The following is a 13773-nucleotide window of genomic DNA, read 5'->3' as shown; positions in this document are numbered from 1 at the left end:
AATGAAAAGTCTTCAAAACAATGGTGTATTTTTTAATGAAATATGTCATTATTTTTATTTTTAAACTACATAATAATCTCAACCAATCCACTTTCTTTTAAAATTATTAGTCAAATTAAATATTATCTGTTGTTTGTATTTATAAAGAAAACGGAAAGTAGTTAAAAGAAATGCATAATTAACGAATTTTTCACAGATGAAAATAAATTATTTGACAGAAATATCTCGTTTTATTGGATAACATATTCATAATGATAAAGTGGATGCATGATTGGAGCTGCAGTGTTTGTCACAATATTATTTATTGGCGATTTGAAGTAATAAACCAATAATAAGATTTAGTCAGCAATGAAATGAATGGATGCATTGCATTTAACAGGAAAGGAAAAGCAAATTAAAGTCTGAGATAAACAATGGGAACATGAATTGCAAGACCTAACTACAACATAACCAGAAACTACTGCACTAGCATTCTTCATTTCTATTGAAGCCAGCTAAGTGGAACTTCGTTTTGATTATGCTTACTTGCAAAGAATTTGGCTGACACCTGAAATGAAAAGCCAGGAAATAGGAAGAAGATCAACAGCAGTTCAGATATTCATGATGAATAAATTGCAAGAGAGAAAGAGATCAGAGATAGAGGGTTGGGGGGAGAGAATTAATTACCATTTGATTTAATTTCTAGCTTGGCTAAAACTGATGCCATGCAGCACTTAGGAAAATAAATCTATTGATCTTCATCATCACCACCCGCACTTGCAGCACTCAGGTCCACAGACAAATCAACAGCCTATTATAAGGAAGCCAATTAGTTTCAAATACTCGGTTATGACTAGGAACAAGTATTTTAGTTTCATAAAATCCAAACAAGTCTACAGTACCTTGCCAGTGATTTTGGTATACATGGCTAGCACATCCTTTACTGTGCTCTCAAAGTGCGTTGAAGCATCATAGCTCTGCAATAAATGATAAGATGCTGAATCTGATGCATAAAACTAAAGAAAACTGAAAAGTGTAGGGAGGTTTATGACACAGTAAAACCACTTACAGCAGATATGAAGCAATTATCAGCAGCAGAGTCATTTATGGGTACGTATCTGTCATAAGTTTCATAAAATATCTCATCCACAGGTCCAAGTAAGTCAACCCCCGGCTTTAGTTCTTTTTCAGGATTGTCTGTTTCGGCCTCTGTCAAAACAAAGGCTATATACTTCCCTTTGGGGGCAATGTTGTGATAATAGGAGCAGCAGAATAAGTACCTGTAGTTACAGTAATCACATTTTCGGGCATATATTATCAATGATCAATCATATAAAAATATTGATTAAAAAGGCCGTGAAAGCACACACTGGCATCAGTATCAGTGTATAACCCCAGTGTTTAGAATAAAAACAATGTTGACAAGTTGGAATATTTAGCAAACTCACATGTCTGATTTGCGACCAAGTTGTTTTTGTGGCAAAATAACCTGAACAGAATGAGAGTCATGTGTGTGGGGGATAGGATGGCTCATTATGCAGATAGCACGAGAAACTTTCCCAACCTTCTTGACCTGTATTGTGCTTCAGTTTAGATGGATTGCAAATAGAAATCAAAACAAGAATTTATGTTTCTAGTTCCTACCAGGCAGATAATCCAAATTGGGATGGAATTGAAGTTCAAACAAATTAAAACTTTCAAAACATCAATCCACATTCACCAAATCAATCACGCAATAGAATTTCAAAAACTGATAAATACCTTATCAGTTAAATATGATGGATCACAAACAACTTTCTTGCATTTAGCTGTTTCTCCTTCAGAGGTCACACCATAGGCTTTGCCACTCTCATCAAACTCCACCTGACAAATATCAGGTCAGGTTATATGTTTTTAAGAATGTTATAGCACAGATAAATGTTCATGTGTTACCTTACACTCAGGCTTGTTAAGCATGTAAGTCCCACCATAAACTGCACTGAGACGTGCAAATCCCTGGAAAAGATACGCACATTAGAAGAACCAAAGTAACTGCAGTTTTCTTGCTACCAAATTTGCATATGCATGAACAAATATCGATAGAGACAAACCTGAGGCAATTCCCCGAGTCCATACATTGGATAGATATAAGGAGAACCTGCTTGAAAGCGAGCCAAAGACTCTGCATATAGCTTTAGAAAGGAACCAAAGAGATCATGTAACAAATTTCCTTCAAGGCAATGTTTGCATGATAAAAGTATATGGAGTAATAAAATTATTTCATTGGGATCTGTCTTAAAACAATAGCCTTTATTGATCAGGAAATTTAGTTTCAAAGAAGAGAAGTGTTCAGTACTTCTATGAAAACCATAAATAAAAGGATAACACTGACTACATTTAATTTAATCTAATGAAGGGGAAGACAGCCCTGGTTGAGGATAATAAATATCCAGTTTAGTGACTAGAGATACCTCATGTATGTCAATGCATAAACTTTTATCCTACATTCTTGATACAAAAGCAAGTTATCTCATAGAGAACTGAGCAGAAAAAAGAATCTATATACTAGTCTACAGAAAAGTAATCAGAATATTTGGCATGATATATCACCTTGACTTTCTTCACAAATTCAATTGCAGGTTGATCCAAATACTTATCATCAGTCTGGAGAGCCAGGGCATGACCAATAAAATCAATCGTATTGTCTTCAAGCTCATATTTCCTGCAGTATTAATTGGTTAAGGAATAAAAGGTCCAAAAATCAGAAATCTGTGGCATTGTGAAGGCCATTGTTCATTACTTACGCTATAAATTGTTTAGCTGTGATGCTGGTCAGGTCCATTCCATGATGAGTCTTTGGGTCCGTCACATCAAATTCTTGCACATAAATAAAGAACTTTCGGGCACGACGCTTCTCAAACAACCCCATCAGTGAGGATTTCAGTGCTTCAACATCAGTTGCAGGGACTTTGTAGACCTATAAGTTAAATCATGAGGAAGCATCATGTCAATTTAGTAAAAGTTCTGACAACAAAAATAAATGGACAGCACAAGAATTATATTGAAAGACTGATTACAGGAGACACACCTTTCCTTTGTTGTAAACAAAACTACCATCTACTGCTTTGAAGTTCAGGTATTTGGTAACTTTAGTATGGATAAGCACTCGGACCAAAGCACCATTTGCCATCATGAACTACCAAAGCACATTGTAAAAGCTTTCAGTCATGTAATAGAAAATGCTACATCAGATGGAAACACAGCTATGTATCTTTAATTTCACATTTTTTTAACATAAAAATGACAAGATGCGATGGTTCTTTCAAATCCACCAAGCAGGTGTCAATGACATATTGGGCTACCAGCCAATGCCCATTCAGAGGTTACAACCCCTCCTGATGGATCATATGGTTATACCATGCAAAATCAACTCTTAAAAAGGAATGTCCTAAGACTCCTAGAGAATTTGAAAATTGTAAAAGATCTATACATACTTTTGGAATCATATCAACATTGTACTCTTTACTTAAACCCAAATTCTCTGGAGGCTTGTCAGTCCCTCTAAGCCGCTTCCAAAGCTACATATGGAAAACATTAAAGGTTATACAAGAGAAATGTAAATTCATAATTCTAGAACCAACTCATTTTAGTCCAATTTGATGATTAATGAGCATGTATTACCAATGGTATCCTTACAGAAGTTAATTACCTGAACTAGATTAAGCGAAGTGGACTCCCCTCCATAATAGTCATTTTTGTCCATGTGTAGCACCTGTCATAGAAATTACAGTGTTAATCATACATATATACTAAAGAAATACCAATCTACCGCAATATTAACATTCAATCGGCATCAATAGTTGATGAATAAATGAAAATTCATGAAGCAAGGACTAAGGAGGACAATAACTTGAGTGAAACAGAAAAATCACAAAAAATGCAGGCAAAAACAGAAGATTTTTTTGGTTCATATCTTTTCAACGAATCTGATGATATCAAAACCTATGTGCTTTAATTTTTTTGTTGCATACACCAACAAACAAACCGATCCTATCAACAAATAGAATGATATTTCAAAAAAAAACAATCAAAGCTATGAAGAGACAAGATCGAGAGAATCGAATGCATACTATATACCTTGAGTCCATCAACGGAGAGAAGGCCGCTGATGATGCATTCCTTGAGGCCGGTGCCGAGAACGATGACGTCGTATTCTTCATCCATGTTGGTGATGCGGCGAACGAGAGTCTCAGAGCTAAGAGAGATTACAGAGCGAGATCGAGCAGAGAGGTAGTGAGAAGAGGAATGAGAAATGATGAATGTAAACGAAGAGCGAGCGCGGGAGAGAGAGATAAAGCGCTACAGTTTTGGCCGTTAGAGAACGGGTCTTTAGCGGGAATATGTTGCCTTAATTATTGTGTGAACCACATACACAACACTTTCTGGTCATTGCTTGTTTTTACATTTTAAATGGTGAAAATGTCAAAAACAAAATAAAATAAAATAAAAAATAAAGAAATACACTACTCTGTAACATATTTAAATTTTAAATAAAATTTATTTTAAAGTGTGACACTATTGATGTATTATCTAAAAAAAGTCTCAATCAAAGTTATATCCCTCATTTATGTCCATATTTTTAATGCTAATCATTTTGTATATTGTGCTTTTAGAGTTGTACTATATAATTTTTTGGACAAAAATATCCCTACAGTTATAACTTCCGTTATCTTTTCCATTATTATTACCATGCGCATGCATCCATCATATATTTTCTTATATTCTTTAATGATAATAGTATTTGTAGACATTATATATTGAATTATTATGATAAATACATTTGATTTTATATAATTTTAATTAGTAAGGATTTGTTAGTTATTTAAAAAAATATATAAATATTGGGCATATGTTTTTGTGCATCGCGCATAGAAAAGATTAGTTCTTAATAATAAATGGAATATTTAATATGTGTGAGCGTTTTGCTGGAATATGAGAAGGCGACCCAATGGTTGCCTTCTCCGTTACCAACGACGGTTCGCCGGTCGCCGATGATTTTTTTGCATGAAAATACGCTGGAAAATGTCGGATCTTTAATGACCTGTAATAGCAAGTCATTTATATGTATTTGGGTTTCATTGCATCAAAATGCATTGTTCATGGGTGTATTGCACATTTAAAAAGTTGAAGGGGCTAATTGACCTTTTAGTAAAAGTTTGAGGACCTATTATTTAACCATTTTTCCTATTATTATTGATTATGTTACTCAACATCATATATATGGTCCATTTGAGGTGAGAACCTATATTTGGGTGTGAACCTGTGAATTCCTATCTACTGTTTAGATAAGTGGTCAAGACAGTCGAAATGTTTGGATTTTAGAGTGGTGCAATGATATATATAAACATAACTACATAAATATGCAATACAACTATCAACTTATTATACTTTTATATTAGGTTGAATAATCTTATAATAAAGCTATAGATATCAAAAGATTCACAGTTAGAAAGCATCAGTAATGCAATGAAGGTTTGTCACTCCAATTAGAAACTTTGATATCATACACTATCAGAAGTTCAGAACTCAAAACCACCCTATCATCTTCAGAGAATTGTACTGAAACTGTCCGCATGAGCTTACCTCACTGATTCACAGTATTTGTGTAAAGAAAAGAAGAATTGAACTGAAACTACACCAACATTTAATCGACGACTAAATTTGTACACTTTGACCAAACTACTTATTGGCGTGGACGTTGATATCGCCGCATGTATGCATGCTTTCCTTCATAGCTCAAGCAGGAAAAGGCAAGCTGAACATAGTTGGCAAATAATATATGTGAAAAATAAGAAAAAAAAAAATATTCTCAAAAAAATTAGAAAGTGTTGTGGTTGACGTTCAACATACTTACCCCAACGTGAGGAATGTATCAGAGTTGCAATCACGAAGGTGATTGTGATGAGCTAAGTTGTAAGTTTTTGTGACTGAATCATCATATTGCCCTTGTTGATCTGGTGGTGGTTTGTCCTCTTGGGCCGCCATGGAAGATCCCATCTATGCAATACAATGATGGTTGAGAAATTGATATTATCTACGTTATAACTTAAATTTAGAAAACTTGCTATTATCAATCACTAATCAAAAAATGTACACAAATTAGTGAATTTTTTTAACTTTTGTCATTACTAGTCATAAATTATAGAAACATGGCCAATGTTTAACCAAATTTTCTACGAACTTTCTTAGTGATCAGTGTTACCGGCACTCTTGAGTATGGTGTATAAAGTAGGGAGAAGAAGAAGATTAAAGATTGTTATAACCTGATCGAAAAACTGCTTCATTTGCGCATTCTCATCCTTCAATGTAGCTTCCTGCATGGTTCACGATAAGCTAATTAAACGCAGTCAGACCCTAACTATAGAAGACGGCAATGTATATCGTGCCCCAAGGCGCGCATTGCATTGTGTGCCCGGATGCAAAACACAAAAATATACATAATCGTATATATACATAATTGTATAAACAAACACACATAACTGTATAAAAAAAATACACATAATCACGTCGACTCACTTCCGCGCCTCCCAAAACGACGTTGTTTTGGGAGGCATGGGGCACACAGTGTTGCGTGCGCCGTGGTGCAGAGTATAACAATTGATAGAAGACACATTTAAGTTCGTATCATGCTCAGGCTAATTTCTGTTAGCATTGGGCCGACCTCTCTTAAAATATGAGTCCACTGCCACTTACGCCAACCTAACTAGTTATGCTATAGTTTCTGAGGAATTCATTATCTAAACTTTAATGTGCCAAAACTCATCACAGTTCCTAAGAACATGCATGCATGCAATTCTGCCATTTAATGGAGTGCCCGCAGCAGCAAGACATATAATATTCAATACAGAAAAGAAGGAAGAACTCAAGAAAGTGTATGCAAGCATGACTGACCTTTTTCATGAGAGCACTCATCTCTTTCAAACGTATATCATCCTGAAAGATGCACAACAATATCAAATCTGTATAAATTAGTCACCACCAGAAAAACACACAATATATATAATTAATGACAAGTAATAACAGAGAAACCAGCCTTAGTTTTCTGGACACGGCTCAGCCCTCTCTCCGTCTGTTTCTCCAGTCTGATCAGTTCCTCCATGCCAAGCTCTTGCAGATCTTCTCCATTGAGTTGCCTGCAGTAGTATGATTTTTTAAAGAAAACCCGAAATACAATGCTTAAAAATGCACAGAAAATTACACAGAATGTTGATGGACAAGACCAAAACCTTAAAACATATATATACCTTAAATGGCGCTCCTTATCCTTGTACTCCTTCAGGAGCATGGCATGGGTACATCCATTATCTTGCTTAAGATGCAATGCAAAACAAGATCCTTTTAGATCGTTTCCCAGCAACCATAATTGTAACAGAAATGTTCTTACTTTCAGAAAGTGTAAAACAAGACACACACACACACACACACACACACACACACACACACATATATATATATATATATATATATATATATATATATATATATATATATATATATATATATATTCAGTATTCACCTGAAGCTGGAGAGGTGGCTGAGGATGATGATGATGCTCAAGATCATTCTCATTTTTCTCTGAATGCATATTGTGCCTTGCAAGTACTTGCACCATACTTTAATTTGCATTTTGTCAAAAATAAACTGTTAATTTATCGATCTAACTCGAGAATTTGTCATCACGTGTTGAAAACAGTTCTACAATTAGTTTAAACTGCTTTTAGTTAAAATAAAATATATAGTTAGTACCAAATATTTCATTCCCATCATGCATTTTTAGTTATATATGCAATTGACAATTATCCTAATATATATAATAAGACTATTGAAATTCAACCGTATATATATATATATATATATATATATATATATATATATATATATATTCTCATGAACAATAATTGGTTACATTGTTCATTGCACTCATTCAACATTCAACATTCAACAAAGTTAATGATTATGTTGGGAACTATATATGGCCTGTTTATATGTGTCTAAATCCTGTGTATAATCATTTTATATCCAATAATATATATATTATATATATATATATATATATATATATATATATATATATATATATACATTCACTAGCATTTTATACACACAATGCATCAAAATGCATGTCCGATCCAATATTAAAAATTGTCCAAAAACTAATATCAATCCATGGTATATTAGTACCAAAAGTTTTGAACAAAAACTTGTATGTTTGGCGTTAGTCGGGTTGACCGAGTCAACCCCTCTTGATTCAAGAAGTGGCGATGTGGCTTACTATTGAGGGATATGTTAAATGGTTAATGTTTAGTTACTTACCATGCACTAATTAGTTTTAAGTAAGATATGGCAATCACATAGCCAAAGAATTCTGTGGTTAAGCCTGCTTGACTTATAGCAGTCACATGATGAGTAATCCACTAGAAAGTAAGCATAGTGCACCACTCAGAGCTGAGGTCACGGGTTCGAAAAGATGAGTAATATACTGGGAATTAAGCATAGTGCAACGTTGAGATCCATCATTATTATACCATTCAACTTAATTTTATTAAATTAATAACTCCCCCATCATTTTATAATGTTGTGTTATAATTTTTTTAAAATTTATGTAACATTTTTTTAGTGACTAGGGAAACATGCAACTACTACTTGAGAATATATAAGAAGTAAACTTCATTCTTGTACAATAACTTGTAAAGGCACAAACTACACAAGAAAGACAAGATAAATGCCCATCAATCTAGTAAAGGAAAGAACTGCTCCAACTGGCCTGGAAAGTTTAATCACATTAAGATTTTACCATAAATAGAAGTAAACTAATTAGAGACATGATCCTCTCCCAGATTTTCTTCAAACCATCAAGGCACTATTCTCACTCAGACACGTGGCAACCAAATAAATTTATCTACAATGGTGAATATAACCATGTATGATTGTAAATATATTGTATGGGACTTTTCTTATATTTTATGACTTTTTCCTACCAACACGGCAACACTATCTCTATTAGAGTGAATAACCTGTGCCCAGAAATCTTTATATTCATTTTATGTTTGATCTTTAACCAGTTCTGCAATTTCTTCAATATATGAACGAAGATTTGGTGTATCTGCAGACTGCCGCAGGCGCATTTGAAGTTCATATTACTGTATGTATTGCAGAAATGGAGCTGAAACTCTGAAAGATGTTGACTTTTACTAAAAGGGTAGCCGGAAAGTGGGAGAGCCTACCTGGAGCTGGAATAGTCGGAGAGTTTTCCGGTGGCGGAGAAGACGATGAGGCCGACTTCGACATCGCAGAGCGTGGAAAGCTCATGGGCTTTCTTGAAAAGCCCTCTTCTTCTTTTGGCAAAGGTCACTTGCCTCGCCGACAAGCTGTCGATCCTCTTGATCTCGATTCTTTGTCTCACCATTGTTGTTGTTAAGCTAAGCTAAGCTACCTAGTACAGCGCCTCTCAAGAACTGCAAATTAAAACAGGATCTTTATCAAATATGAAGCGAAGCTAGTAGCTAGAGAGAGTTGCAAGTCTGCAACTTGCAAGAATATCTATAAATTTCTTCTAGTTTTCTCCCTTTCTGCAGATTGGTTTTGCAGACATCAACACAACACACACTTACACACAGCAAAACCCAAAAGCAGGTAAAAGTCAACAGAACCCTAGATTCCTACATAGAGAGAGAAGAAGCAAACATACCAGACAGATGAAGAAGATGGTAGCTTAATTGTGTGAGAAAAATTTGCAGAAAAGATGGAGAGATAGGGCTAGGATGATGCTTCTTGGTCAGCTGAGAAGATCCGCATTTCCACAAACGCTTTGCAAGCAATCATGTAGAGAGAGAGAGAGAGAGAGAGAGAGAGGGGGTAGCTATGCAGAAGAAACTGCAGAAAATGGAGGTCAAGAAAACCTCATCTCTCCTTTTTTTGCCTTTTTCTTTCTTCCTTTCCTTTTTAGTTTACTTTTTCAGGGTTCAAGTTTGGGTGGGGATCTCTTGCAATTTTTAGAGATTCCGTACGTTCATGGCCAAACAGAGTGCCTTGCAAGTTGCAATTTCAATTTCTGTCGCTTTAAATTTGGATGTTGACTCTCTTTGCCAAAATTATTGCATATTTAGTTTAGTTTTTTTTTTTTTTTGGCAAAAGTGTAAAATAGTGTCGATCATCTAACTCTAGTAAATGCTTAATTAGTTTCATTTACTTTTAAAATTGTGTTCGCTTATCATTTTCTTCATGTTTTCATGAGGTATCTCTTTCATAATGCTGACATTAAATTTAAATAAAAAATAATTTGATGACTTATTTCATTACTAGTTTTTTACGCGCATTGCGCGATTGAGATAATGTCCAATATTTTTATTTTTTTTTTTGCTTAAATAAGTACGTTAAAATATATAAAGGCAAGATTATATTGGAATTGTTCATGCATAGATAATTGAATGTTAAATTTACGTATTTAAATAGGTCATTCTACGTTTACAAATGCAAGATAATATAGTCAAGATTGATTATAATTGTTAATAAAATAATTGTATAGATATGGTTGAAACCAAATATGGGACATAAGGGAGAGAAAATAAAAATTAGGGCATAAAATATTAAATATATACTAATATTGAGGAGCTAAATACTGATTGTCAAACAAGACATTGCGAGATAGTTTCCCACTTCAATTTGTTGTGTGATTTGAATACTCATTTTGTCAATAAATCTCCGAAATAGTTAATATGATTGGCTTAATTATTTTTTTTTTATTTTTTTAAACAATTATTATTATTATTATTATTATTATTATTATTATTATTATTATTATTATTATTATAATATATACCGTTAGGTCTCTTTACCTGTTAATCTAAACAGCAAATTTTTTCAAATATGTTTTTACCAACCGTTCATATAATTCGCTGGTCAAATTCGCTAATATAATCCGCTAACGCTAACCGCTAATTACTGATTGTCAAACAAGGACATTGCGAGATAGTTCTCACTTAAATTTGTTGTGTGATTTGAATACTCTCTTTGTCAACAAATCCCTCAAAGTAGTTAATATGATTGGTTTTATTAATTATATTTTTTAATTTTTTCATGGTATTAATAAAATACTTGGTAAATAAATATATAGCATTATTTTGTATTATAAATTTGATATTTAATTAAAATAGTGCACAAAAAAAAGATAATAGACAATGTAGTGAATATAATCAAATGATGAATTTGAATGTAAAGAATTTTTACATTGGAGAAATATAAAGACAATATAACTAATAAAATTATTTCTCTTAATTAATTTATTGATAATGAATAATTTTTTTAATAAAGACATTGTAGGGACAATGTAGCGAATATAATGAAAAATAAATACAATATAACTAATGAAATTATTTCTCTTATTTAATTTATTGGTAATGAATATTTTTTTTTTGAATAAAGACATTGTAGACACATAATTCTAAATTAAAGAAATGCATATGTATTATTTTTTGTTGTAGCTACTAAATTATTATTTAATTTAATAAGAGTAAAATAGAGTACTAAGTATGCCAACTTTGATTGGGATGTGGTTCGAACCTAAGACCTTTCTTATTAAAATCAAGGAGTAAGTTAACGGTGAACTAACAGAAATTAACGGAAAAGATAATATTTAACGGAAAAGTTAACGGATAATCATATTCATTAAGGATAAATTAGGAAATCTTAAGAAAAAATTAAAATCTGATCCATCTGAGTGATTCATTTAATTAAAAATTTTGACAGCCATTTTTTCTACCCATTATAGGCCTAACTCTCTTGGGCTCTTATTAGTATAGTAGATTAACTCATTCAAACCCAGAGAAAACCGATACTCTCTCATTCCTCATCCTCACCACCATCATCGTGACTGCTTATCTGAAAACAAAATCAATAGCTTCTCCAGACTTTGCACTATCATTTAAGTTATCCCTTGTGTGCTCGTGAAAGGTTGATGAGTGATAGTACTATCGATACTCTGCACATTCAAAATTAATAGAATAGATGTGCTCATAAGATGTCCAATTCAAAATTTCTTCACAAATTTAATTTAATTTAGCAGATTATAGGACATTTTACCGTGGATGTAGACAGCTGAAGCAAACAGGAGATTACGGAGTAGATGCAAATTAAAGCGAAATTTTGCTCTAAATAGTAATAATGTGATGTGAAGTTTAAAAGCAAACAGTAGCAAGTTTGGGCCTGTGGGGTATGCCAAAGAAAATTCTATTTCCGTACAAAAGACAACGCCGCGCCCAACAAAACTCGCAACTTAAGGATATTTTTGTAAGTTGGCTGCCACCACTTTTACGACTTTTCAACTTGATTATTATAATTAACTAAAAGTACAACTCTACTTGCCTGGGTTATCCCCTTCTCCCCAGTTAAATGACTATTCTAACCCTTTGTCTTTAATTGCCCAACTCTATTTGCTATTGTCAAATCAATAATTACTTTTAGGCTTTCAGTTTTGTTTGTCTCTCTCTATTTTTTTTTTTTTTTAAGAAAAATTATAAAATATACCCTCCATTTATATACTCGGCATCAAAATACAATTAAACATTTGAATCAAAAAGAGTAATTAAATCCTTAAACTTATTAAAATTATACAATTAACTTATTTTGATCTATAAAATTACCTTTAAATTAAATATCCTGCCACATAGGAGGTCTCACACACACACATATATAGAAGGATAAAAAAAATCCTTTATATAATAAAGCTATATGGTTTGGGAAATAATTAATGTTACAATTAATGTCACACCATCTTTTATTATTAAAAAAAAGCACAACATTTAAAAAATAAAATAACTATATATTATATAATCATATAAAAAATATAATTTTGAAAAATAAAATAGCTATATATTATATAATCATATAAAAAATGTGTTCAATTAGAGTTTAAATTTACACATACAAAATTTGAAATTTGCTTTCCAAATGTAATTATCTTAGTTATTATTCGTATTGTGAAAATTATAATATAGATGAAATACAATTAAGAATAAATCAATGTAATTATGTAAATTATCTCTATAAGTTTATTTGAATATGCACATAATTAGAGTTATATTAACCATACAAAATTTTAATTTTAATTTTAATTTTAATTGTAATTTTGTATTCTATAAAAATAATAAATACTTGACCAATGGAAGCTCAAAAATATTATTATATTAAATAATTTAAAATATTTTAGTTTTTCTATTTTTTATTTATATTTATAATAACATAATTTTTTTTCCGTGCATCGCGCGGATGAATTACTAGTTATATTTAAAAAAAAAAAAAAAATAACTTACCATGGCTTTTACATCCCTATTGATTGGAAAGAGAATATGTCTTCTTTGTCTAGATCAACATGGACGAAGAAACTTGGGTAGACTTCTTTGTCATATTGGATAGAGAAGAGACGAATAAGCCCGTCGACTTCTTCCAAAGTATATTTCCCATCAAGTAGCTCCCTAGTCTTGTCTCGCTATTAAGTTACTTAGGAGGGCTTGGACTACAGAACCCGATCAGATCAAGCACTAAAAACTCGTTATCGGGCTGGGTTTATCTACCATGCGAGCTTATGGTGTCGCGTGCGGTTCACCACTTGATATCAAAAGATTCACAGTTAGAAAGCATCAGTAATGCAATGAAGGTTTGTCTTCACTTCCAATTAGAAACTTTGATATCATACACTATCAGAACTCAAAACCACCCTATCATCTTCGGAGAATTGAACTAAAACTGTCCGCATGAGCT

The 13773-nt window shown here is 32.6% G+C and overlaps 2 protein-coding genes across 7 annotated transcripts; both read right to left on the bottom strand.

Annotated features, from left to right (window-relative positions):
* Positions 1-349: 349 nt before the first annotated feature.
* On the bottom strand, positions 350-4285 carry LOC109165053 (guanosine nucleotide diphosphate dissociation inhibitor At5g09550-like). Of its 2 annotated transcripts, none has more exons than XM_019313660.1 (14): positions 4096-4285; positions 3668-3730; positions 3453-3536; positions 3047-3154; positions 2763-2935; positions 2569-2680; positions 2070-2150; positions 1912-1974; positions 1741-1842; positions 1428-1552; positions 1049-1259; positions 882-956; positions 667-790; positions 350-561 (listed from the first exon to the last, which is right to left on the bottom strand). In XM_019313660.1, exons 1-13 carry the CDS (start codon positions 4180-4182, stop codon positions 728-730), a joined length of 1347 nt encoding a protein of 448 aa, XP_019169205.1. In that variant the 5' UTR covers positions 4183-4285; the 3' UTR covers positions 350-561; positions 667-727. The 2 variants fall into 2 exon arrangements, with proteins under 2 accessions (XP_019169205.1, XP_019169204.1); XM_019313659.1 differs by having other exon boundaries at positions 350-547; positions 4096-4284.
* Positions 4286-5477: 1192 nt separating this feature from the next.
* On the bottom strand, positions 5478-13451 carry LOC109165060 (MADS-box protein SVP-like). Of its 5 annotated transcripts, XM_019313670.1 has the most exons (10): positions 9707-10065; positions 9243-9473; positions 7535-7631; positions 7263-7327; positions 7052-7151; positions 6910-6951; positions 6282-6332; positions 5930-6015; positions 5873-5899; positions 5481-5773 (listed from the first exon to the last, which is right to left on the bottom strand). In XM_019313670.1, the coding sequence occupies exons 2-10, from the start codon at positions 9422-9424 to the stop codon at positions 5755-5757; spliced, it is 669 nt and encodes a 222-aa protein (XP_019169215.1). In that variant the 5' UTR covers positions 9425-9473; positions 9707-10065; the 3' UTR covers positions 5481-5754. The 5 variants fall into 5 exon arrangements, 4 of the variants coding, with proteins under 4 accessions (XP_019169215.1, XP_019169213.1, XP_019169214.1 ...); XR_002051480.1 differs by having other exon boundaries at positions 5478-5773; positions 5873-6052; positions 9707-10067; XM_019313668.1 differs by lacking the exon at positions 9707-10065 and adding an exon at positions 13326-13451 and having other exon boundaries at positions 5873-6015.
* Positions 13452-13773: the final 322 nt, after the last annotated feature.

Source organism: Ipomoea nil, unplaced genomic scaffold, assembly GCF_001879475.1.
Source record: "Ipomoea nil cultivar Tokyo-kokei standard unplaced genomic scaffold, Asagao_1.1 scaffold3069, whole genome shotgun sequence".
In the NCBI taxonomy this organism is placed as follows: Eukaryota; Viridiplantae; Streptophyta; class Magnoliopsida; order Solanales; family Convolvulaceae; genus Ipomoea; species Ipomoea nil.
This window is presented reverse-complemented; position numbering and strand designations above follow the sequence as displayed.

Bases quoted from the DNA above. Each gene is read 5' to 3' on its own strand.
- LOC109165053 (XM_019313660.1), bottom strand. From the start codon at position 4,182: ATGGATGAAGAATACGACGTCATCGTTCTCGGCACCGGCCTCAAGGAA. The intron at 3,731-4,095 runs GTATATAGTATG...TTTCTATGACAG, and splicing joins TCTCCGTTGATGGACTCAAG to GTGCTACACATGGACAAAAA. The intron at 1,843-1,911 runs GTAACACATGAA...GATATTTGTCAG, and splicing joins TTAACAAGCCTGAGTGTAAG to GTGGAGTTTGATGAGAGTGG.
- LOC109165060 (XM_019313668.1), bottom strand. From the start codon at position 9,424: ATGGTGAGACAAAGAATCGAGATCAAGAGGATCGACAGCTTGTCGGCG. The intron at 7,152-7,262 runs GTATATATATGT...ATACTACTGCAG, and splicing joins GATAAGGAGCGCCATTTAAG to GCAACTCAATGGAGAAGATC. The intron at 6,016-6,281 runs GTTATAACAATC...TGTATTGCATAG, and splicing joins TGAAGCAGTTTTTCGATCAG to ATGGGATCTTCCATGGCGGC.